This window comes from Nyctereutes procyonoides, unplaced genomic scaffold, assembly GCF_905146905.1.
Source record: "Nyctereutes procyonoides isolate TBG_1078 unplaced genomic scaffold, NYPRO_anot_genome, whole genome shotgun sequence".
Taxonomy (NCBI): domain Eukaryota; kingdom Metazoa; phylum Chordata; class Mammalia; order Carnivora; family Canidae; genus Nyctereutes; species Nyctereutes procyonoides.
This window is the reverse complement of record NW_026575025.1, coordinates 10,362,447-10,388,553: the sequence shown is the minus strand read 5'-3', so window position 1 is coordinate 10,388,553 and position 26,107 is coordinate 10,362,447. Positions and strand designations below refer to the sequence as shown.

The window sequence follows — 26,107 nt, the reverse complement described above, 5'->3', positions numbered from 1 at the left end:
CTTTGGCAATAAAAACAAATAATGTAGTATGTCCATGCTACAACATGGACAAATCTTGAAAACATTGTGCTAAATGAAAGGCAGGCACAAAAGACCACATATTGTATGATTCCATTTATATGAAATATCCACAATAGGTAAAATGATAGAGTCAGAAAGTAAATTAGTAGTTGCCTAGGGGATAGGCAACTGGGGATAGGGGTTGAGAAGGTTAATAGGGTGACAACTAAAGAGTATGGGGTTTCTTTTTGGGATGATGAAAATGCTCTAGAATTAATCGTGGTAATGTTTGCACAACTCTGAGTATCCCTAAAAGTCATTGATGTGAGACTCGATCCCCAGGACTCCAGCATCATGCCCTGAGCCAGAAGGCAGATGCTTAACCGCTGAGCCACCGAGGCGTCCCTAAGTGAATTTTAATACATATTTTTAAATATCTCAATTATAATTCCTAATACAGTAAACTGATAGATGTACCTACATAACTAAAGGCTTTTTGGGTATATAATTTTTTAAAAAGATTTTATTTATTCATGAGATACACACACACACACGCACACACACACACACACACACACAGAGGCAGAGGCACAGGCAGAAGGAGAAGCAGGCTCCATGCAGCGAGCCTGATATGGGGCTCTATCCCAGGACTCCGGGATAACGCCCTGAGCTGAAGGCAGACGCTCAACTGCTGAGCCAGCCAGGCATCCTGGGTATATAATTTTTGAGTGTAAAAAGATTCTGAGACTGAAAAGTTTAAGAATCATTGTAGTAGAAGGAAGGAGACAACAAACACAGTAAGGACATTATCTACAGGCTTTCCTTGAAATCTAATCCATTCTGAGAAACATGTTAAATGGCAGCAGCCTATCTTCCTTTATTTAAATGGGAAAGATAACAATGAATTCTCAGACATCCAAGAAACCTCCACCCATTTCCTCAAATATTACTGCAGCACTCTTAAGTATCTTTGTGACCATTCACCAATAATCTTGTATTTTTTTCAAAAAGAAGCATTTAAAACACCAGGAACCTAATTTTTACTGCATTTAATACTCCTTAATGTGTACTTTTATGTGCTATAAATAATGATACTATAGTATCAGATATAAATTGTTTTGCTTCTCTACTACAAATGAAGATAAGCTGTTATATAGCTTAAAGATGATATGTAAAGATAATAAAGATAATTTTCAAATTAGACCCAAGTTGGTAGTGCCCTAGGCACCTGAAGAAGCAAGTACTGGGACCCATGAAGAGCAAATCTTTGGAGAAGGGTGGGAAAGATGAGAACAGTAAAGCACCATGCTTTAGAAGTGCCAGTGCTCACCGTGATCCTATGACTGCCTTGCACTCTATGTCCTGTTACTGGCACTTGTAGATTGGTTTTAACAGGTTTGCAATTCAGATAATGCAATTGGGATAGAAATTTTTACAAGTATTTATAGCACATATTTGGATAGCAAGAGTTCAAATAGTGAGGGCTGCTGCTATTAGGAGGAGATATGTCCTGTGGAGAAATAAGATAAAGGGATGGGTGAGGGAAGTTACAAATTATATGTGGTGATCAGGGGTAGGCCTCATTGAGAAGATGACATTTATGTAAAGACTTTGAAGGAGATGAGGGAGAGAGCTATGCAATATCTGGAGAAAGAGCAATCTAGGCAGGAGGAAAAGGCAAGACAAGGCCCTAAGGCAGGAATATGTCTGATAGAATCAAGAGAAAGGAGGAGGTGCCCAGTGAGGCTGGAGAGGAATGAGAACAGTAGGAGATGAAGTCAAAGAAGTAGGGGGGACAGGATGTGCAGATAATTACAAGGTCTCTGGCTTTCAATCTGTGTGAAGTAGAGGGTTTTGAGCAAAGGAACGATGGGATTACTCTGGTTGTTGTGTGGTAAAGAGACTTATAGATGGGAAAGTGAAATCGGGAAGACCAGTTAACAGGCCATAATAGTGATTCAGGTGAGAGATGAGGGCAGCACCAGAGTTTTTTCATCCCTTCCCCTTCCCTTACCTTTTTAAAGTTTATTTAAGCAATCTCTCTACACCCAACAAGGCACTCAAACTCATGACCCCAAGATCAGGAGCCACATGCTCTACTGACCAAGCCAGGCAGGCACCCTGCCAGAGTTTTTTCTTAAGCAATTGGTGGGTGGAAATGCCGTTAAGTGAGATGGAGAAGACCGTGGATGAAGCAGATTTGGAGGGAAAAATCCAAAATTCAGCTTATCGTATTGTTTCAGATGCCTATTAAACATCCAGGAGGAGATGTTGAATAGACAATTGAATATATGGGTCCAGGAGGTAGGTATGGTATAGAGATATAATCTAGAGAGTATATTTAAGTATATTTAAGACCCTAAGATTGGATGAGAGAATTAGGAGTGGAGTGAATATAGAAAAGAGAACAGGTCTAAGGATTTAGGCCACAGGCACTTCAACATTAGGAAGTCAGCAAGGAGAGCAAGGAGACCAAGAAAGAGTAGCCAGAGGATAAGAGGAAATCCAAGAGAGTATGGGGTTCTGAAAGCCATGGAAGGATGTGTTGCTGGAAGTTAGGAGTGATCAGCCCTATTAAAAGCTGCAGATAGATCAAAGGAGATGAGAACAGATATCAGATTCTTTTTTTTTCTTTTTTTTTTTTCAGATTCTTTAAAGTGAAAATTATTTGAGACCTTGTCAATAGCATTTTTAGTGGAATGGTGGAGATAGGAAGGTTTGAGTGGAATGCATTTAAGAGAAATAAAAGGATTTCAGGAGAGTAAAAATAAGACAGCCCTTGAGGAGTGTGCTATCAAGTGAAAGCAAGATACAGGTTGGTACCCAGCAGGGCACCTAGGGATGAGAGTTTTTTTTTTTTTTTTTTTTTAAGATGAGAGAAATAACAGCATGTTTGTTAATGGGAATGATCCAGAATAAAAAGGAAAGTTGATTATGTAGGAGAGGAAAGACTGGTTGAAGAGCACTTGAGCAGATGAGAAGGGATGAGCTCTGATGCCCAAGTGGAATGGTTGACTTTAGATAGGAGTGGAGCCTTCATCTTTGTACCGGGAGGGATGAAGGAAACATGAGCATATGTGCTAAGTAGACAAGTGTGCTGGGAGTTGTGGGAACCCTTTTCCTATTGCTTATATTTTGTCAAAGTTATCAGCTTAGAGTGAGGAGAAGTAAAGAGGCGTTAGGGGTTTGAGGAAAAATGAGAAGGTACCATTATCAAGTAGAGTAGAAAAGTGTAAAGACTTGGGACAATACAGAGTAATTGCCAGGCTGCCTTGTCGGCCCACTACAAATTCAAGGTCATATATTACAGACAGACCAGTTTGCCTGATTATATGATTCTCTCTGGGCATGTTCACCTGGTACAGTTGGTTTTAAACAGGGTTGTAATTTACCAAATGAGTATAGCAGAATAGCAGCAGAGCACAGGAATTAAGTTTGTATGCTAGCACATGTTTATAAAGATTGACTATGACATCAAACTGGGTAAGGAGAAAAGAGAGACAGGAAGAGCCTGAGGAAAACTGAAACAATGGAAGGATCCTTGGATTATAGGCCCTGGTAGGCCTGAAGGATTATTGTTGTTGACAAACCAGAGAGAATGAGCTGAAAAGGGTAATCAGAGAGTGAGGTGCATGAAACTGAGATTAGGTATTGGTTGTACTTATTGGTAATGATAAGATCCAATGTATTGGTAATATAATTATTGGTAAAGATAAGAGTATAACCATATGGGTGAGTAGGGTGAGTAGATAACAAGATCATTGGAAGAGAGGGATTATGGGATTGAGGCAGCCAAAGTATAGGGAAGAACATATTTTGAAATCAGAGAGAGTTACGGCTGGAGTAGTACTGAGGAGAGGAACAGTGAGTGAGGAGCTAAAATCAAGAAATGAGCAGGAATGACTATACCCAGCAACAGCAGGGGATAGAGGACAATATGAACTAAGGGTATCAATTCAGAATAGGGTTTTTATTTTTATTTTTTTAAAGATTTTATTTATTTATATGATAGTCACAGAGAGAGAGAGAGAGAGAGGCAGAGACATAGGCAGAGGGAGAAGCAGGCTCCACGCAGGGAGCCCGACGTGGGATTCGATCCCGGGTCTCCAGGATCGCGCCCTGGGCCAAAGGCAGGCGCTAAACCGCTGCGCCACCCAGAGATCCCTAGAATAAGATTTTTAGAGTGACGGAGGGGAGAATGTTCTAGAGCTCATGATGAAAACAAGAAGGAGGGATCCCTGGGTGGTGCAGCGGTTTAGCGCCTGCCTTTGGCCCGGGGCGCGATCCTGGAGACCCGGGATCGAATCCCACGTTGGGCTCCCTGCATGGAGCCTGCCCCTCTCTCTCTCTCTCTCTCTCTCTCTCTCTCTCTCTCTCTCGGACTATCATGAATAAATAAATAAAATCTTTAAAAAAAAAAAGAAAACAAGAAGGACACCTTCCCCATCACCAGTCTGGTGGTATGTGGGTTATGGGAAAAAAGCAGCCACCATTTGAGAGAGTTAACCCAGAAGCCATGTCTTCAGTGGAGATGCGGTTTCGGCTAGAGCAGGTTTTCTCAGCAGCAGCATCGAACATGTGGGGCTGTTCTGTGCATTGTAAGATGGTCAGCAACAACCCTGGCCTCTACACTCTAGAGATACTTCGTGCACACACCAGTTATAACAACCAAAAATATCTCTAAATATTGCCAAATGTCTCCTACCTCTGGTTGGAACCACTGCTATATATAAAACACATTTTGAATTCTTTTCAGGATTTCTGAGCTTCTTTTTATGGAGATTTTAAAAATCAAATAAATCCATAAACTCAGGTGAAAACTTTGTCAAGATTCTTGTTCATGGAGCACCTGGATGGCTCCGTTGTTTAAGCGTCTGCCTTTGGTTCGGGTCATGATCCCAGAGTCCTGGGATCGAGCTCTGTGTTGTCAGGCTCCTTGCTCAGAGGGTAGTCTGCTTCTCCCTCTCCCTCTGCTTCCTCCCCCTGCTCATGCCCTGTCTCTATTTCTTTCTTAAATAAATAAATGAATAAAAATCTTAAAAAAAAAAATTGTTCGTAATAGTGGTTACTACAAAAAGTGTTATCCAACAGACGAGGCAGAATTTCCTTTATTATTTTTAATTGGTATGATATAACACTATTCTCATTACAAAACATTGTGAAATATTGTATTTAGATTTTCCTTCCTGCATTAAACAAAATTTGCATTTTGTAAAAACAAAAATTAGGAATGGATATAAAACCTAAATATGAAAACTAAAATTATAAAATTTCTAAAGGGAAACAGCAGAGTATCTGCTCCAACACAGTAGAATAATTCCGTAATCTTAAGAGTAGCCAAGAGATTTCTTAGGTAGGAATGCATTAACCATAAAAAAATAATAAAGTACACTTGATCAAAATTAAATACTTCATCAAAAGATACCATTAAGAAAATGAATAGGCAAAAAAACATTTACATACTTATTTCTGACATGTGACTTGTATACATAACAAAACTCTTAAAACTTGAAAACCCAGATAAACCTGGACGCTTCAAAATGGTAATTTACAAACGACCAGTAAACTAATAGAAAGGTGGTTGATATAGTCATCAGGGAAATGCAAATTGCAATCACAGCGATATTTCACTATATGTACCCATTAGAATCCATGATTCAAAGCCTGATCACACCAACTACTGGTTAAGATATGGAATAACTGGAGCTCTCATAAACTGCTTCTGGGAATGGGAAATGTACCAACACTTTGGAAATTGGTCTGGTAGTTTCTCATAAAGTTAAACATACAGACCCAGCAAATTCATCCCTTAGGTGTTTGCCCAAGAAGAGGTAAAACATGTCCACACAGACTTGTAACAAGAATGGCAGCATTAAGGATGCATGGGTGGCTCAGGGGTTGAGCCTCTGCCTTTGGCTCAGGTCGTGATCCCGAGGTCCTGGGAGAGAAGCAGGGACCCTGTGTCTCTGCCTCTCTCTGTGGTTTCTCATGAATAAATAAATAAAATCTTAAAAAAAAAAAAAAAAGAATGCCAGCATTAGCCATAATAGCCAAAAACCAGAAACAACCCAAATGTGAATGTTCAGCAACAGAATGGACAGAGTGTGGTATATTCATAGAATAGAATTCAACTCGGCAATAAAAAGGAATGAACTACTAGTACATGCAATACCCTGTATGAATCTCAAAAGATGATGTTTGAAGAAGCCCAACCAGAATAATACATACTGTATGATTCCATTTATATGGAATTTTAAGATTGGCAAAACTAACCTATGGTGAAAGAAACTAGAACAGTGCTTACCTCCGAGAGAGCAATGTAGGATTGTCTGGGAAGGATCACAGAGTTTTGTTTTGTTTTGTTTTAAGATTTTATTTATTTATTCATGGGGGGGGCAGAGGGGGAAGCAGGCTCCATGCAGGGAGCCCGACGCGGGACTCGATCCCAGGACTCCAGGATCACACCCTGGGCTGAAGGTGGCACTAAACCACTGAGCCACCAGGGCTGCCCAATCACAGAGTTTTTATGGAGCAATAGAAATGATGCATGTCTTGAGGCAGATGTGGGTTACACAGGTATATGTGTTTATCAACTAATTGATCTGTGTACTGGTGATCTGGGCATTTCATTGTGTTTAAATTGTCAATTTTTTAATTTTTAAAAAAATTAATTTATATAGATTTACTGGCATTCCTTAGGCCCTCCTGCTGATCTCTTTTTACACTTTAGGAATATTTGGCCCATCTTTATTTTTAGAGCTAAAAATGTTGGGGTATCTATCCTGTTGTCAGGTTGGAGGGGGTAGGGCTGAAAGGAAAGGTTCCTGGGAAAACATTAAGCTGAGACCTGAAAGATAAGTGCCTAAGCAGTATGTAGAAGCACGAATGAGCATCCAAGAAGAAAAAAAGCACATGAAAAGAAAGGCCCAAAGATTAAGACAGTGCAGGTGAAGTGTCAATTTGAGAGGAAGAATGGAGGCAGAGATGAGCATGGGGAGATCACACCCCACCTCAAGGTACTGCTACCTGCCTGGCTCTTCTTTGGGAATGTTAGGAAAACTCATGCAGAAATAAATCACTTTTATGTGAAAACCTTTTATGAACACGGCATAAAACATTTTTTTGGCATAAAACATTTAAATCATACCTATGATATGGCTTGATTTTATTGAGTATAATAAAAATTGATCAACTATTTGGTAAGAATGTAGTCTTAAATTTTTTAAGTTTGTTTGTTTATTTATTTGACAGAGGGAGTGAGAGAGAACATGAGTGGAGGGGAGGAGCCAGAGGGAAAGGGAGAAGCAGACTTCCTGCTGAGCTGGGAGCCTAACTCAGGGCTCCATCCCAGGACCAAGTTAATAGAGTTTAAAAGTTGTTTGCAGGGGCACCTGGGTGGCTCAGTGGTTGAGCATCTGCCTTTGGCTCAGGTTGTGATACCGGGGGTCCTGGGATTAAGTCCTGCATTGGGCTCCCCTGAGGGAGCCTGCTTCTCTCTCTGCCTATGTCTCTGCCTCTCTGTGTGTGTGTGTCTCTCATGAATAAATAAATAAGGTCTTTAAAAAAAAAAGTTTGCAAACTTAGTATTTCTTTTGATCTGATTTTTGATGATACAAATTTGACCTATTTTTTCTTGGTTTCAGGGTTCAAAAAGGATTCTTCGCTCCAACGAGATCATCCTTCCAGCTAGTGGACTGGTAGAAACAGAACTCCAATTAACCTTCTCCCTCCAGGTGAGTACTCAATCTTAGGTCACTGATGTCCAGTCTAGTCTCTAAATAGTCCTTTAATCTGGAGACTCTTTTATCCAAGAGCAGCTATAGCCCATTGAATTAAAGTCACCCAATGAATTGAGCCTATATAGCTAGCCTAAAGGGCCAAAGCAATCACTTAGCCAGCCACAGTGAGGAGGCTGAGACCCAAGTGCTTTTCTTTTTCCTTGAATAAGGCTGTTAGCCTACCCATCCTATCTTAGCCTACCTGCAGCCCTGTTACTTCTCTTTGGTAATCTGCAGCCCACTCCCCAGCTGAGTGTGTCCCCTTCAGTCTCATTCCGCCTCCATGTTGTAATCTTGATTCCTTCCCTCTCCTCCTTATCCCTTTTTAGTATGTCTGTCTCTCATCGTAATTCCAGGAGCCCAAATTGAAGCACATGGAGAAAACACTTGATCACATGGCAAACAAAGAGGCAGTTTTCTGAACATGTGTGTACCACAGAGCTGCAGAATCAGACCCTCAGCAGCAGCTTAATGGTGGTTCCTTCACCCCTGATTCCCCATCTTGTACAGACAGGAGACAGGCAAGAAGGGTTGTGCCAAGTATCCTCCAGCAGGATGAAAACCCACCAAGGACCCAGTTGCTTATTAACTGTGCTTGATTCTTTTGTACTTCGCAGTATCCTCATTTCCTGAAGCGAGATGCCAACAAGCTACAGATCATGTTGCAAAGGAGAAAGCGCTACAAGAACCGAACCATCTTGGGCTATAAGACCCTGGCTGTGGGACTTATCAACATGGCAGAGGTGAGAGGAATGGTCTCCAGCCTTTAAGACAGAGAGCCCCCCACCCCAAAAAAAAAAAAAAAAAAAAAAAGACAGAGAGCCCAAGAGAGACACCAGGCCCCACCAGTTGAGCCCAGCAAATGATATTCCCAGCCTCCAGGCTGGGTGCTTTATTCTATTTTACAAGTCAGTTCTTTTATTGGAAATTCAGGATATACCTCTTTTTATCCAGATAGTTTCTCCCTCACAAAATGTTTTTCTTTATGTTTAAAAGAAAATTCAAACTTAGAGAAAAGTTGTAAGAATAGTGTAAAGAATTCCCATATACCCTTCACTCAGATTCTTTAGTGTTAACATATTACCACATTTGCCTTATTTTCCTCTCTCTATATAAACATTCATGCATATTATTTTCTCTGAACCACTAAGAGTAAGTTGCAGACACAATGCCCTATTACACTGTGCTGTGTTAATTTCCTAAAAATAAGAACTCTCCTGTGTGGTCAGCACCATTCCCACCATAAAGATCAGGGCATTAACATTGTTATAAGATCACCATGCAGCCCACAGTTCTTGTTCACATTCCCCAACTGTCTCAGAAATGTGCTTTACAGGCCCAGGATTTAATCTAGGATTACATGTTCATTTAGTTGTTGTGCCTTTTTAGTCTCCTTCAGTTTTCAACAGTTCCTCAGATTTGCCTTGTCTTTCATTCCCTTGACATTTTTTTAAGAGTACAGGCTACAAAAAAAGAAACAAAGTACAGACTGGTTACCTTTATAGAATGTTCCTCAATTCAGGTTTGTCTGATGTTCTCTGAAGATTAGATTCAGTTTACGCATTTTTGGCAGATTCACCACAGAAGTACTGCTCTGCAACACAGGCACTGCTCCACACCACTTTGTTCCATTTCTGGTGAGGTTAGCTTTTATTGCTTGGTTAAGATGATGTCTGCCAGGATTTCCAACCTAAATTAATACATTTTTTGTATTTACCAATGAAAAAATATTTTATAGAGTGATGTTTTGAGACTATGTAACAACCTTTTCTCTCCTCATGTTTTTACCAACTAGTTGTGGCATCTATTAATGATTCTTGCATGAATCAAGTATTATTTTGATGCTTGCCAGACAGTGACTTTCTAATCCCACCATTCCTGCTATATACTTTAGTTCACTTTCTATTGTAAAACAGAGCTTTCTCTTCTTCCCCATTTGTTGATTGGTTCATTTTTTGTATTAGTTATGGACCTATGGATTCCTGTTTAATTCAGTGAGGTTTCTGTAACTGTCATTATTTATTTTGATGCTCAAATTGTCTCAGATATGGCCAGTGAGAGTCCCTCCAAGCTGGTTCCTATATCTTTTCTTTAATATGTCCCATCATTCTTTATACATTTCTTTACTTTCTGGTATAATATATCACCTTGTACTTTCCCTGATCCAGCCTTGAAATGAACTGATTCTCTAAAGAGTCCTGATTCCTTTTAGTGGAAAATGATATTTAGAAACCAAGATCTGGGTACCAGAAGTATTCCTTTTCCCAGTTGGGGTGTCATTACTTCTACTCCCTCTCAATAGATAGAGCTAGGAAATATATCTCCTTCTGTGTATATACACTCATACATGCATATAAACATGTCATGCCTGTTTCCCTGTCTATGTCTGTCTCATCATGAGCTCACATTCCAACCAATTCCAACCCAGTATCATTTGGGCTTCTTAGAATAAGCCTTTCCCCTTCCCATAGTTCTAATTTCCTCTTCCAACAGGATGAAAGCAGGTTCTCATTATCCTCAATATGTTTGCTCATTTGTGTAGTTCTCTTATGTGCCAGGTAAATCCACTCAACCCTGACAAAGGGAAAAAAGGGGCCACAAATCAGTTTTACTTTTTTTTTTTTTTTTTTTTAAGCTGAAGCAATGCTTTATTGTGACCACAAAGCACCAATTCAACAAGGCATTGAGGGATCCCTGCTCAGCAGTTTGGAGCCTGCCTCCGGCCCAGGGTGTGATCCTGGAGTCCCGGGATCAAGTCCCACATCAGGCTCCCTGCATGGAGCCTGCTTCTCCCTCTACCTGTGTCTCTGCCTATCTCTCTCTGTGTATCTCATGAATAAATAAATAAAATATTAAAAAAAAAACCAAGGCATTGATAAATAGAAATTCAGACAAATGTCTCTTTGAACAAACATGTAGCAAGCCCATCTTTTCAAGTTCTTAAAAACAAGTACTCAAACTAAAAATCAAACAAAGCTTCAGAGCAATTAAAACAAATTATACATTGGGACACCTGGCTGGCTCAGCCAGTGGAGCACACAACCCTTGGTCTTGGGGTTATATGTTCAAACCCCATGTTGGGTGTAGAGATTACTTAAAAATAAAAATCTTTTTAAAAATTACACCATCGGGATCCCTGGGTGGCGCAGCGGTTTGGCGCCTGCCTTTGGCCCAGGGCGTGATCCTGGAGACCCGGGATCGAATCCCACGTCAGGCTCCCAGTGCATGGAGCCTGCTTCTCCCTCTGCCTATGTCTCTGCCTCTCTCTCTCTCTCTCTCTGTATGACTATCATAAATAAATAATAATAATAAAAAAAATAAAATAAAAATTACACCATCATGAAGGAATATACATAAAAATATTCTGTACTAGTAACAAGGCTTTTTGATCTTTAACTCTTGGCAAATTCCTTCAGAAACAAATTAGTTGGGATCCCTGGGTGGCGCAGCGGTTTGGCGCCTGCCTTTGGCCCAGGGCGCGATCCTGGAGACCCGGGATCGAATCCCACATCGGGCTCCCGGTGCATGGAGCCTGCTTCTTCCTCTGCCTATGTCTCTGCATCTCTCTCTGTCTTTCTGTAACTATCATAAATAAATTAAAAAAAAAATAAAATAAATAAAATAAAAAATAAAAAAAAAGAAACAAATTAGTTATAAATACCAATCATAAAGTGAAAAAATGGTCTTCTATGGAAACAAAATGCCAATTTGAAAGTAAATCTAGGGATCCCTGGGTGGCGCAGTGGTTTAGCGCCTGCCTTTGGCCCAGGGCGCAATCCTGGAGACCCCAGATCGAATCCCACATCGGGCTCCCGGTGCATGGAGCCTGCTTCTCCCTCTGCCTGTGTCTCTGCCTCTCTCTCTGTGTGTGTGACTATCATAAATAAATAAAAAATTAAAAAAAATGAAAGTAAATCTATGCAGAAAATACTATTACCTCCTGTGAAAGAAGCTGAATATGGATGGGTATCCCTAAAACACAACAGAGTTTCTGTTTTCAGAGGTTCTGCTCCTGTAAGGGCCATGACATATGTTCATCTCAAACATCACAGTAGGTCCCAGCAAAGCCCTAACAAGGTCAACTGAAGGAGCCTCTATGAAAAGGAGTGTTATCAATTCTATCCAAATAACACAAGCTGGGCAGCCCCGGTGGCCCAGCGGTTTGGCGCCACCTTCAGCCCAGGGTGTGGTCCTGGGGACCTGGGATCCAGTCCCACGTCAGGCTCCCTGCGTGGAGCCTGCTTCTCCCTCTGCCTGTGTCTCTGCCTCTCTCTCTCTCTCTTTTTCTCTCTGTGTGTGTCTCTCATGAATAAATAAAATCTTTAAAAAACAACAAAAAACAAATAACACAAGCTCTAAGGAGCAGGGGCATTCAAGGGAGATCGCAATCTCTCTTTTCTCCCCTTCCCCAGGTTTTCTTGTTTTTAATATCCCTACATCTATAACCAAGAGATCATTCAATTTGGTCTTTTTTAAAGGATTTTGGGAAAGCAATCTGTGGAGAAAAATCCCTTTAGTGGAGAGAAGTGTTCAATTGTGTCAAAGATCACTCTATTTGACAAACTTCACAGGAAAACCATCCTGTCCACAAGTTATCCTTGCTCCTCCTGGCTGAGTTCAGGTCAGCCAATGAGTTACCTTGTCTATCCAATAGGATTATATATCATTTGACTGAAATTCTTTACATATACATTCGTGTGTATTCTATTTACAAAGGTTCATCACATGAAACGAAATTATGTCATTAGTATTTTTTGAGGTCTAAGACCCAGTTCAGCTGTACTGTGAAGAGTTGTTTAAATGTTTTGCCTGTAGAGGTTTTACATGATACTTACAGATATTCAGAGCAGGACCCCATTTAACTGAAGTCCTGTCAACATGTCATTTCTTGCCATCAATAGCAGGGATTTTCCATCAGTTTCCTATTCCTGAAAAGCACTACCTTGCTCCTCAAATCCTGCTGTTTGGAAATAGTTGACATCCATCACAGTCTTGTCTGCAGGATCTAGTGGCCTCCCATTCTTCATGGAACTCCCTGAGTGGCTGGTACCAGGAGGCCTTCCCTGCTGTGCAGAGCTCAGTGGCTGCCACATGCCCAGCCCCATGCAGCTGGCCCACAAATCAGTTTTAAAACTTATATCTACTTTAATACATTAAATAGGTGTATTTTGTGATCTTAATAAATAGAATATGTGAGATAGTCCCAGCCCATCTATCTTTCCTCTTTAGGTTTTGAATTAGTATGAGGGACTGTAGGGAGTGAAGTATTATGAACACAACATTTCCCCACCTTTGTCAAGTCCTTCCATTTTCTCAGGTCCTGTAGATCCTTTTCCCCATTGCCAGACATAAATACAGGGTAGCCCCACCCACCCTGGAGAACCAGTTCTGTCAAGGACTAAAACTAAAATGTAGTCCTAGAGATGAGCTATCATTTTCAGTCTTGAGCCTTGATTTTTGTTTTTAAGCACAGAACCTGGACCAGTGGCTGGCATTTCAAGTAAGACTTTGAAGGCAATAGGAGAACAGTAGGCATGGATTTGAAAGATAGTGAGAAATGTATTAGGGGCACCTGGGTGGCTAATTTGATTAAGTGTCTGCCTTTGACTTAGGTCACAATCCCAGGGTCCTGGGATCGAGCCCCACAGCTGGCTCCCTGCTTGGCGGGGAGTCTGCTTCTCCCTCTGCCCCTCACCCTGCTTGTGTTTTCTCTCTCTCTCTCAAATAAATTAAAATATTAAAAGAAAAATAAAATGTATTAGCACAATGCCATTCCCATAGGCTTGCACATCCATTTAGGTTTATGAAAATGGACAATTCACCTCCCCTAGTGAGGCACTGCATTGCTGCTTTGTGGTCTCAGGTGATGCAGCACCCTAATGAAGGCGCCCTGGTGCTTGGCCTACATAGCAACGTGAAAGATGTCTCCGTGCCTGTGGCAGAAATAAAGATCTACTCTCTGTCCAGCCAGCCCATTGACCATGAGGGAATCAAATCCAAGCTCTCTGGTAAGATATATGCAGTATCTTGAGGTCCTGTGGGTCAAAGACAGCCCCATTACCTGCTCCCCATCCTGGGAAACCTAAAATATTCCTATCAAAGAGAAGTTTAGAGATCCCTGAGAATAAAACATGGCCTGCCATGGCTGTGGCACTCTCCTCTACCCCAGCCATATTTCCATTTGACAGGAGCCCTGATTCCAGCCAACCAAACTCTCTTAGGCCAGATCTTTGCGTTGCAAGGTTGTCTTACTAAAGTGTCTCTTTCCAGATCGTTCTCCTGATATTGACAATTATTCTGAGGAAGAGGAGGAGAGTTTTTCATCAGAACAGGAAGGCAGTGATGATCCATTGCATGGGCAGGTAACTTTCCACAGCCCGTCACAGGTAGTGTGTCTCAGAAATAATTCCAGACCCTCCTGGGATTTCATTCCATCCACCTACCCCCTTAGGACCTGTTCTATGAAGATGAAGACCTACGGAAAGTGAAGAAGACCCGGAGGAAACTAACCTCAGCCTCTGCCATCACAAGGGTGAGCTTCGAAGTTCTGGGGAATGTTTTAGCTGAGATTTTCAGTTTAGAGGTAGGATGGGAGTGATACATTGAAACCTCCTGAGGTCTTTTTAAAAATTTGCACACAGCCATTCCGTAGAGGTTCCAATACACCCCTTTATCTCCTCCTTTTCCTCCACCACCACCACCTAATTAAGAGTCACTGTTGTTGAGAAGCAGTGTTACTTATAGGAGCATGTTATATTTTTCAGGTTATCTCAGGATAGAAAATAGGTTGAAAAAACTTGTTTTAGAGTTTGAAATAGGTAAGGCTTCCTTAAGAAACAGAATGCCTCAGACATCCCTTGTCCCTTCTCCAGGTGATCTTGCCTACCACATATATAGACTCAGTCTTCTCTAGGGGTATCATCATTTTTCATCATTTTAACCCAGAAATAATAGGTTATTGGTTAGAACTGTGGATTTGTTAAGGGCTAATTACATGGGATATAGTTCCTGCCTTAATGGATCCATAACCTTAGAAGCCAAATGCCTCTGAATTGTTTCTCCCACAGATTTCCTCAAGTCACTATTTTTGGTAAAAATAGAGTCCTGGATTGAGACACTTAATACCTGGATTTCTAGGTTAACTTTGGGGTTTTTTTGGTGTTTTAGTTTAATTTAATTTAATTTTCATTGCAGTAGAATTAACCCTACAGTATTATATTAGTTTCAGATATATAATGCAGTGATTCAGCAATTCTATAAGTTATTCGGTGCTCATCATGATAAGTGTACTCTCAACCCCTTCCACCTATTTTCCCCATTTCCCCACCCCTCTCCTTCTGGTAACCATCAGTTTGTTCTCTATAGTTCAGAGTCTGTTTCTCAATCTAGATTAACTTTGACTGATTCTAGAGTTACTGTTCTAAAGTGTGGGAGAGTCAGAGGAGCTAGAAACTCAGTTTCATTTTTCCCCAGACACATCTTGTTTATCTAATACAGAACTAGTCTAGGGACCCTGAGAGAAGAGATTCCCATCACCTGCAGGAATGAAATAAATGTAGGCCAGACCTTCCAAATGTATTGCATCTGAGCCTGGCTTTCACCATGAAACCACACTATGATCTCTCCATGCATCCTTAGGTATCACTGGGCTTAAATGTAAATCCTCAAGACTATGGCCTTGATTGCCTCCATTGAATAATGAATAACTAGAGAGAGCAAGTTTTGTTGTCCTCTGGTATCTAATCCTTGATTGGCACTCCAAAATGGCCTGGGTAAAGCAGGTACCCAGAGCCCAGACATTTTACACTGTTGTACTCGCAATGGGAAGAGACTGGAGGATCACTCTGTATTGTAGCCTCTTCTGTTAAAGTTCTTCTTTCTCCTGCTCTGTAACCATGGAGAGACCCTATTTTCTTCCCACAGAAAATAGAGCCTCCTAGAGCTTCATAAATCCTCCTAGAGCTTCATAAATCACCTTGCCCCATGGTTTTATATGAACCATAGCTTCATCCAGTTATATGACCAGAGTTCAGTGCTCCTATTAATATCCATTCCCCCAGGGCTCTGGGTGGCTCAGTTAAGCGTCTGCCTTCAGCTCAGGTTATGATCCCAGGGTCCTGGGATTGAGCCCCTAGTCAAGCTTCTTGCTCAGCAGGGAACCTGCTTCTCCCTCTCTGCCCTCCCCCCCCCCCGCCTGTGCTCTCTCATTCTCTCTCTTTTTTTAAAGATTTCATTTATCCATTCATGAGAGGCATAGAGAGAGAGAGAGAGAGAGAAGCAGGTTCCACCCAGGGAGCCCGACGTGCGACCCAATCCCAGGTCTCCAGGATCATGCCCCAGGCCAAAAGCAGCGCTTAAACCACTTAAACCACTGAGCCAACGGGCTGCCCTCTCTCACTCTCTTAAATAGATAAATATCTTAAAAAAAAAAAAAATCCTCTCCCTCAAAGGTTGTTCTTTGTTTTTGTTTTTGTTTTTTTAGCTCTAGGCACTTTCCAGTCAGATTACCAGAGATTTAGTAATGGTTCATTATTAGTTTCTGTCTCCTTGCACTCACACATTCTTCTCTCCCTACCAAGAATACTTTGTTCTAGATATACTCATTGATTTGCTCTTTTTTTTTTCTCTGCTATGAATGCCCTCTCCATCTTCCCTCTCCCTGCTTTTTCTTGAAGGCCTGGCTCAGCCTTTACTTGCAAATTAGTCTCTTCCATCTCCAGATGGCAAGTCTATCATTCAGTCAGGAAGTACTTAGGAACCATCATTGTGCCTAGAGTTAGAAACATAAGAAATAAGAAAGATGCCATCAGGGAGATCACAGTGTCTAGATACAGACAACATCTAAACCAGCTCCTAAAACACAGTAGAGTAGATACCAGAAGATAGAGCTTGGTGTAAGGGACAGCAATGGTGGTCAGGGGAAAGTGACCTACTCTGAGCAGGAACGCTAAGAGAACTCTACAGACCAAATGCTGAGAGATGGGTTTCTAAGAATAAATAGAACACCAAGTAGATTGGGAGAGGATGTTTAGTCAGCAGAAGATATCATATATGAAGGCCCAGAGGTAAACAGCAACACACCATTCTTTAAAGAACTATAAGCAGTTTCCACTTGAATGGTGGGGGAGGAGGGAGAGATGTTCGGTGGTGAGGTGAGGCTAGACAGGCGGCCCTCAGACAGACATAGGCTTGATGCTGCAGCTTTGTTCTCTGGGGACTGGGGGCCAATTAAGACCTCTAATCTGGGGAGTATCCTGATAAGATTTGCATTTGTAATGATCACTGTGGACTCTGGAGAGAACAAGACTGGAAACTGATTGGGAGTGTGAGGGTGGGGGCATGGTGGCTGAAGGCCATTGCAGTGATCCCACAGAGATGTGGAGAGAAAGGCCTGAAGGAAAACAGTGGTATTACAGATGAAAAAGAGAGTAGGAGTTAGTGAATACCAGGCTGTGAAGAGAAAGGAGAAGGGAGATACTCTAGGTTCAGACTCCCCTAATCAGGGGGTTGGTGATAATGATACCCAGGATGGGAACACAAGGAGAAGGTGATCAATTCTTGGAAATGCTTGAGATGCCTGTGCATATGCAGGTGGAAATCACTAAGCTGCACTGTGGTTCTGAAGGACTGGAGAATGGGATGAGCTGGAACTGCATGGGTAGCAGAGGGCCCTAGGGAGGGATGAGACCTCCTCCTTCTATCTATGCCCACAGCCCTGGGAACTGCTCTGGTGTTAACTGCCTGCTTCCCTGGTGGGTTTTACATGCCAGAGGGTAGAGGCTGTTTTTTCTGTCTTCGTGTCCTCCCACGATTCCTTACAAAAGTAGGCTCTGGATCACTCTCTTGACCTAATTTGATCACTATCCACAGGTGGGTATTGTTTGAGAACTTTTTTTTTTTTTTTAAAGAATGCAGCTGTTTATTTTTTATTTTTTAAATTTATGATAGTCACAAAGAGAGAGAGAGAGAGAGAGAGAGAGAGAGAGAGAGAGAGAGAGAGAGAGAGAGAGAGGCGGAGACACAGGCAGAGGGAGAAGCAGGCTCCATGCACCGGGAACCCGACGTGGGATTTGATCCCGGGTCTCCAGGATCGTGCCCTGGGCCAAAGGCAGGCGCTAAACCACTGTGCCACCCAGGGATCCCTGTTTGAGAACTTTTGTGTGATCTGTTCCTACAGCAACCTAACATCAAACAGAAGTTTGTGGCCCTCCTGAAGCGGTTTAAAGTTTCAGATGAGGTACGACCCCTTACTCCCGAGGTTGATGGTGAGTAGAATTCCCTGAGTTTCACCCTCGTTCCTGGGGTGCACTCTTTCCTGCCACTGGGAGTCAGGATTGCGGGACCCCCCCAAGTGAGAGAATAGCTAAAAAAGGACTTTAAACTCCTTGAGAGGAGAAAGAAAGGCTTTTCATGTATCACCCAAGGTTTCACGGTACCGGGAGATAGGGGTAACATGGTTATACTTAGCTATTGGTTAATACCACCCCCCTGGTATGGAATATTAGTAACAAATCCCATTGTTGTTTAATTTTCCCTCCTGTCAGAAGGGGAACATTGTGCACATCAGCCTGACCTCAGTGGTCAGCCTTTAAGTAACCAAAAATTGGCCTTTAATAGAGAGGCAGTGTCCTCCCTGGGCTCTGACCCACCTGGTGCCAGTTTTCACAGGCTTCTCAGTATACTGGAAAAGAGATGGAGAGGAAAACTGGTCAGAGGTTTCTTTGTCCTTCTGTGAGCTCCTCAGGAAAACAGAACCAGGCTGCACAGGGTCACAGTCTTCTGGGTTTTCTTGGACCTGTTCTTTGGCAGAGGTACATTAGCACTTCGGCTTTTCTTCCTCATGCCATGTCCACACAGTGTGGAGTGGTAGGGAGGCCCTGAAAAGGAAAGCTGGCCTCACCACACCCCTGCTCTCAAGATTGGATCACAGAAGGACACCAATATCACCCCAGTGAGTGTGAAGTTATGGCCTATCTCCTTAAGGAGGATTAACTAGTTAAGGAGGCCAGTTGGTACCTGTCTAGAAGGAAAGAGTACCATCTACCATAGTTGTTAATAGAGGTAACCCCAAACTCAAAGATTTTTTTTCCCCTACAGGTGGGTTTTGGGCTGGAACATGTATCCCGAGAGCAGATACGAGAAGTGGAAGAGGACTTGGATGAACTGTATGATAGTCTGGAAATGTATAATCCCAGCGACAGTGGCCCTGAAATGGAGGAGACGGAGAGCATCCTTAGCACTCCAAAGCCCAAGCTCAAGTGAGGGCCAAACCTGCTCTACCAAATTTACTCCCTGCATCTCTCCTTTCTAAGCCAAACCAATCTCCTAGACCCCTTCCCCTACTTCCCCTCCATCACCAAGGTATCTTGGCTCCTTACCCTTGTTGAACCTCCAGCTGTCTGGATAAAGATCACTGTTTTTGCCTCTAGCTGACAAAAGTCCTGATAGTCTGGAGTCCTTTGGTCCAGGTCCTGCTTGTCCACCCTCTGCTGTGCCCTTCCTCAGCGGGCATCCTTCATGCCTGGGTTGTCAATCTATATTGAACACCATCACTACCCAGCTCTCCATGAGCTGCTGCTCTGAGCCCTGGTGGCCACTGACCCTGGCTGTGCTTCTTCGCTGCAGGCCCTTCTTTGAGGGGATGTCGCAGTCCAGCTCACAGACGGAGATTGGCAGCCTCAACAGCAAGGGCAGCCTCGGCAAAGACACCACCAGCCCTGTGAGCAAGACCAATGGCTATGGGGGTCGGGGAGAGGGACCAGGGAACTGTTGAGGGTTACTCTGGGCACTCTGCTCTTGGCTCATCTTGTGGCCTCAGAAGAGCAGTCTCATCTTGTTTCAACCTTGGGTATCCTAATCAAAGTCCTAGCTGGGAGCTTAGTTCTCCTTATGGGCATTGCTGTGGCTATTTGGATGTTCTTTTTTGGTCAGTTCCTGCCATGACTTGGAGCTTTCCCCCTCAGAATGCATAGTACTTCAAATTTCTCCTTCATCGTCTGTCACATGGTAGCTGGGAGTGTGGCATCCTGCAATTCTGCTTTCCAGGTAGAGAAAGAACAACAAGGAGCAGGAAGCCCACAGGGTCTGTTCAGAGACACTACCTAGTCTTTATTCATAGAGGGGGACAGTGCCCTCAAAGAATTAGGAATTTAGTAGGCAGGTTTCCATTTTGCCTGGTGATCAAGAGGAAAGAGTTGTCTCCTGTAGGACCACAAGAGCGCAACATGATCCTGGGTGATGCTCTGTCCCTGCTTGGGAAGGCTCTCCCTCGCAGTGGATCCACTGTTAGAGCCTGGACAGATGCTGCATCTACGTCAGACCCTGTGAAGCTATTCTTCCCCTCATTTACAACTAAAGGGAAGATGTTGTGCATGATTTTAGTGTTTATGGTTTACTGTTTCAAGCCCAGAAACTGAATCCTTTAAGTCCTCGTGTTCTTTACACTCTAACAAAGGGCATACAAAACTCACCTTGCAAATAGGTATTAATTGTGAGAAAATGATACGTGAAGCATGTGAGGCACTCCATCCCCTGAAAAGCACTGTGTCTGCACATGGGCCGCCCCCTGTCCCAGGCAGGTGTCTGCAGACTCTGGTAGCTCATGGGTCGGCTCATGGGCTGCCTTACTGCTCGCTGCCACCAGGTGGGGCTGCCTCCCACCTTATCCCTCTTCCTGGTTTTATTTATTTATTTATTTTTTAGATTTTATTTATTTATTCATGAGAGACACACAGAGAGAGGCAGAGACATAGGCAGAGGGAGAAGCAGGCCCTATATGGGGAGCCCAATGTGGGACTCGATCACCGGGCTCCAGGATCAGGCCCTGAGCCAAAGGCAGACACCCAACCACTGAGCTACCCAGGCATCCCCTTCTTCCTGGTTTTAAAGTGCACACACAGTGAGGGACGCCTGGGTGGCTCAGTGGTTGAGCGTCTGCCTTTGACTCAGGGCGTGATCTCGAAATCCCGGGATTGAGTCCCACATCAGGCTTCCTGCATGGAGCCTGCTTCTCCCTCTGCCTGTGTCTCTGCCTCTGTCTGTATCTCTCATGAATAAATAAATAAAATCTTTTTAAAAATAAATAAAGTGCACAGTGAGCACTCTCTGGCCCTAGGACAGAGGCAGCAGGTGGTATTAGTGAGGAAATGTGGGATAGAAAACTGCAGGGACATCTGGGTGGCTCAGTGGTTGGGTGCCTACCTTAGGCTCAGGTCATGATCCCGGGATCCAGGATTGAGTCCCGCATCAGGCTGCCTGCGAGGAGCCTGCTTCTCCCTCTGCCTATGTCTCTGTCTTCTCTCTCTCAGTCTGTGAATAAATAAATAAATCTTAAGAAAAAGAAAAGAAAACTGTGGTCCACAAGCAGAATCCCTCCAACAGAGAAGCCTCTGACATGCTACTTGTGGACCCTGCACTCTGATCCAGACCTGAGGCCTCACCCTACTGTTTATGTGGCTTGCAGCTGTTCTTTCTCAAAGGGCTGCTTGCTGAATGGCCCTGCTGAATTGTCAGTGTCCACGTGGACAGATCATTGACCACTACAGCCAGATTCCTTCTTAAATATAAATATAAGGGATGACTCTTCTAGAGAGCAACCTGGGACCTGGATGAAGGAGAAATATATTTCATAGTGTCCTAGGAATGCAGAACGAGGAGTATTGTAATAAAATGCAGTTAAATTATTAATATATAATGAATGCTCAGTAAAGGCTAGGGATCATTGTTATTAAAGTGATATAGTGTTTTATACTAATGAAGGTATTTCTGGGTTGATAGAACGGGTCTGTAAGTTCTACTTTAGTCTCAGTTACATGGCTAACATGATTTAGAGGGGAAAACCACCAAAGCTCTGAGCCTCAAGCGCCTTAGAGTTGGCATAGCAGCCCAGTTAGCTCAAAAATCAATTGAGTATCAGTCTTTACAATATGATGGCATAAGGGTCCCTGTCCACACATAACATTCATTTGGGGCAAGATGGGACTGGGCCGAGAGCATGTTATCTGGAGTCAGACTTTTTTTTTTTAAGATTTTATTTATTTATTCATGAGAGACACACAGAGAGAGAGAGGCAGAGACCTAAGCAGAGAGTAGCAGGCTCCACACAGGGAGCCCGATGCGGGACTCGATCCCGGGACCCCAGGATCACATCCTGGGCTGAAGGCAGGCGCTCAACCATTGAGCCACCCAGGCATCCCCTGGAGTCAGACTTCTGAGTTTGAATCTTGACTCCATCATTTCACTGACTGAGTGATCTGGGGCAGTTGCCAGGCCTTCATTTCCTTATCTATAAAGTACCTATAAAAAGCACATGCCTTGTAAGGCAGTGTGAAGATACAATGAGAGAATGCAAGTCAGTCCTCTAGTGTGGTGCTTGATTGATAGATGGATTGATTTATTACATGGAAAGCATGCAGTGAATGGAAGCTGCTATTGCTCTTCTCATTATAGTCTGTTAAAACCCTTTCAGTTCTGGTCTCCTGAAATTGCTAGAATCTAGATGTCTTTTTAGTGAGTCCTTCAAATCCTGGTTCTGTTGGCCAGATTTCAAACTTGCCTAGCTGATTCTCTGTGATATTTCTATTTTGAAGAGCCCCATATGTCTTGATGTGGATGTGGAACTTTGGAATCCTTTAGTATGAAAGGCACTTCGGGAACTACAAAGCGAGGCTATGCTTTTACACAGAGAACTTCCAAATATGTTAGGGAAAAAAATACTAAGATTGTGCATATGTAGGCAGGTGTGCACATGCTATCCAATTTTTATTCTCTCTTTCTCTCTCTCTCTCTCTCTCTGTCTCTCTCTGTCTCTCTCTCTCTGATTTCTTAGTGTTGTTATTTATTTTTCTTAATCTTTTTTCCCCAAATTTCAGAGGATTCAGTTTATCACTGGAATCAGAAGGAATTTCTGCTGATACAAATTATTACAGCTGTTGGGGCATCTGGTTGGCTCAGTTGGTTAAGCTTTCAGCTGAGGTCATGATCTCAGAGTCAGAAGATCGAGCCCCCAATGGGGCTCCACACTCAGGGCATAGTCTGCTTGGGATTCTCTCCCTCCCTCTCTGCCCATGCTTATTCAAGCATGCTCTCTCTCTCTCTTTTTCTCTGTCAAATAATTTTTAAAAATTATTAGCATTGTTGAGTTTTCCCAAGACTGAGCACACAGTAGCAAGATAATTTAGTTTTCCAAGTTAATAACAATAGGCTTTGACAATGCTTCCAGTTAGGGAGGTCAAGAGATAAAGCCCTTCAGCCAAGACTGCCTGCTGCTAAAAGTTGTTCCATTTCACAATAAATAATGGTGTTACAGACTAGTACTTCATAAAAATGATAGCCTAAAATACTACCCCACTCTGCTCTCCCTCGCCCCCATAGGGGCACATACCCTTCTTCCTGCAGCATCACCCCATGGGCAGAGTGCTTTAGACTGCTAGCATCTGCCTCCAGTACTACACAATTAGACACAGCTACTGCACAGCTGGTGTTCTGGGGTGAAAGAAGCCCTTCATATTTGTAGAAATAGAAATTGGAGAATTGGGAGTTTGCTTCTAATGGGATTGTTTGGAAGATCTGGTAGAGTCAGTAAATAGCCAGCAGGTTCCCTCTAACCCCAATCCAAGTGAAAGTTGTTGCAACTTTACCATGGAAACAGTTCTGTCACAGGACTTGACAACAGGACATACTACTTTAAAACCCTCCAACATGGGCAGCCCTGGTGGTGCAGCGGTTTAGCACCGCCTGCAGCCCAGGGCGTGATCCGGGTGACCCTGGATCGAGTCCCACGTCAGGCTCTCTGCATGGAGCCTGCTTCTCCTTCTGCCTGTGTCTCTGCCTCTCTCTGTGTGTCTGTGTCTCTATGAATAAATAAATAAAATCTTAAAAAAAAACCCTCCAACAAAATAGTGTTATTGCCCAATTCATTCTCTCAAGTCTGTTTAATTCATTTGTCATACTGAGATCCAAAATTGAGTGAAATCATCTTCAGTCTTTTTTAAAGATTTATTTATTTATTTGAGAGAGAGAGAAAAAGCATGCCTCTGTGTGGAGGTAGGGTGGAATGGAGGAAGGGAAGGACTCTCAGGGAGACTCCTCACTGAGTACAGAGCTTGACACAGGGCTCGATGCAGGGCTCTATCTCACGACTCTGAGATCATGACCTCATGACTCTGAAAACATGCATGATCTGAGCCAAAATCAAGAGTCGGAGCTTAACTTACTGAGCCACCGATGTGCCCCCATCTTGTCTTAGATCTGACTGAGACTTTCCCACAATTCTGGACTCTGTTAACATTGGTTATTCATACAGATAATGTGAAATGAACTAGCTATGTAATCTGAGGTAAACTATCTCAAGATCTGGAGTCATAAGGTCTGGTTAAAGTATGTTGGGTTAATCTTGTAGATGGTTTAGGGCAGTGGTTTTCTACCAGGGGTGATTTTTGCCTCCTTCCCAAGGAATATTTGGCACTGGCAATGACTAGAGACATTTTAATTAATTATCACACCTGGCAGGGGCAGTGCTGCTGCTGGCATCTAATGCATAGAGGCCAGGGATGCTGTTTAACATCCTGCTGTGCACAGGACACATCTCCCACAACAAAGAAGGATCTGGCCCAAAATGTCAACAGGGCTAAGGTGAAAAAACCATGGTGTAGAATATGACAGAGGGCCTACTTTTGTTTTGCTTGTTCATGAATTTGCCAAGTGATCCCTTGTACTTATAAGCCCAGTGCTTCTCAGTACTACTTAATTTACTCAAAGGAAGGACATTGAGTGATTAGGACGAAGTAGGATATCTTTGATCTTTCCTGACTCCCTGGTCTCCAAATAGATTCACTAAGGCCAATATCTTCCCTACATCTAAGACCCACAACTCTCAAATTCCCCTGACTTTGACATTGACATCTGCACAGCCAAAAACAATATTAGCAAAACCAAAAAATCTAGCTCTATGTATCGGTATTTACAAAGTAAATTTTTAATGTTTATAAGAAATACTAGTAAGAGTTGGAAACAAAGAGATTAATTCACACTTCAATGGCCTAGCATTGGGTATCTTTTTGCTTAGTATATTCATTTGTTTTGAGGGTTTTGTAGACGTTTCTACGAAGCAGAATAAATTTGGCTACCACGGATGTCCTTAGTCTCAAAGTCAAAGATTCTCCCTTCTTCTTAGCAACTTCTGACAAGCAGAAGAGGCCCCAAATGTCCATCCTGGGTAAGGGTGTTTACTGCATCCAGAGTCAGAGACCTTGTAGATCCCATATAAAGCTGTCTAAACTTTGAGCTTCTCTTACCTGTAACATCTTGTGAGAGTCAGAACTGCTGGGTTCTGCATCTCACTGTGTTACAGATTTAACAATTACAGAAATAACTGACCCTTGTGGTACTTGGTTTTCACAAAAACAAGCTCCTTATAAGACGAAAATTCCAAAGATTTTATGAGGTCTTCAAACTAAGTGGAAGTATTTTAAGCTTCTTAGGGACCTAGAAAACCAGTTAGAATGGTAGTTATTTGGATTGGTGATGACTAATTATTATAATTTTTGCAGATGGAATTGGCTGCTCTAGAAAAAGTCAAATCTGCTTGGATTAAAAATCAAGATGACAGCTTGACTGAAACAGATACTCTGGTATGTGCATCCCTTGTCTAACATAGTTTTTGTGCCTTTAGAAAAAAAGCCAAAAGACCTTCAGGACCACCCTGGGAATTTTGCTTACATCTGTAGACTTGTGAATGTCCTGTGTTCTCTTTTCTCCTGGAATCCTTACCCATGAAATGTAACCTACCCTGAAGACCAGATCATTCCCCAAATTAGCAAACCAGAAATTTCCCCATTCTGTTCTTTAATTAGATCTGATTAAATGCTAATTTAGATAACTTCTCACTATCTGTCACCCTTATTTACTTCTGAGAGATGATAACCAGTATCTTCCCCTGAAAAAGCATCCCTTCCTCCAATGTGGCTCCTAGAATGAGCAGGCAGCCTACATGTTAAATTTCTAAGTGATTATTGGTCAGGTCCTTCCACTAAGAGAGTGGAGCTGACCAAGAGGGCAGGCCAAGCCCTAAAGAAATGGAATGAATTGCCTGAGGTGCCAAATTTAGACATTGACTCCTCACACATTTACTGGGCAGCTATAGTGCTGAGCAATGAAGATGCAAAGGTGAGAACGCCATGGTCTCTGCTGTCAAAGTGCCTCTCTGCAGGAGGAAAGCCAATCTGTGCACACCTGGTACAGAGGCTCTGTGAAGGCCCAGTGAAGGACAGTGATTCTGACTGGAGGGGGACGTCTAAACTGGGCCTCTCAGAATATATTCTTGGAGGTTA

The 26,107-nt window shown here is 42.7% G+C and overlaps 1 protein-coding gene across 1 annotated transcript in view; it reads left to right on the top strand.

Moving 5' to 3' along the window:
* The window catches only part of PACS1 (phosphofurin acidic cluster sorting protein 1), a 142,826-nt gene that overhangs the window by 101,500 nt on the left and 15,219 nt on the right, over positions 1 to 26,107 (top strand). Inside the window, exons 3-11 of the mRNA XM_055314625.1 lie at positions 7,644 to 7,733; positions 8,396 to 8,521; positions 13,642 to 13,786; positions 14,049 to 14,140; positions 14,230 to 14,310; positions 17,956 to 18,015; positions 18,876 to 19,036; positions 19,404 to 19,497; positions 25,328 to 25,408. Coding sequence (XP_055170600.1) covers positions 7,644 to 7,733; positions 8,396 to 8,521; positions 13,642 to 13,786; positions 14,049 to 14,140; positions 14,230 to 14,310; positions 17,956 to 18,015; positions 18,876 to 19,036; positions 19,404 to 19,497; positions 25,328 to 25,408 — 930 coding nt within the window. The remainder of the gene's footprint in view (positions 1 to 7,643; positions 7,734 to 8,395; positions 8,522 to 13,641; positions 13,787 to 14,048; positions 14,141 to 14,229; positions 14,311 to 17,955; positions 18,016 to 18,875; positions 19,037 to 19,403; positions 19,498 to 25,327; positions 25,409 to 26,107) is intronic.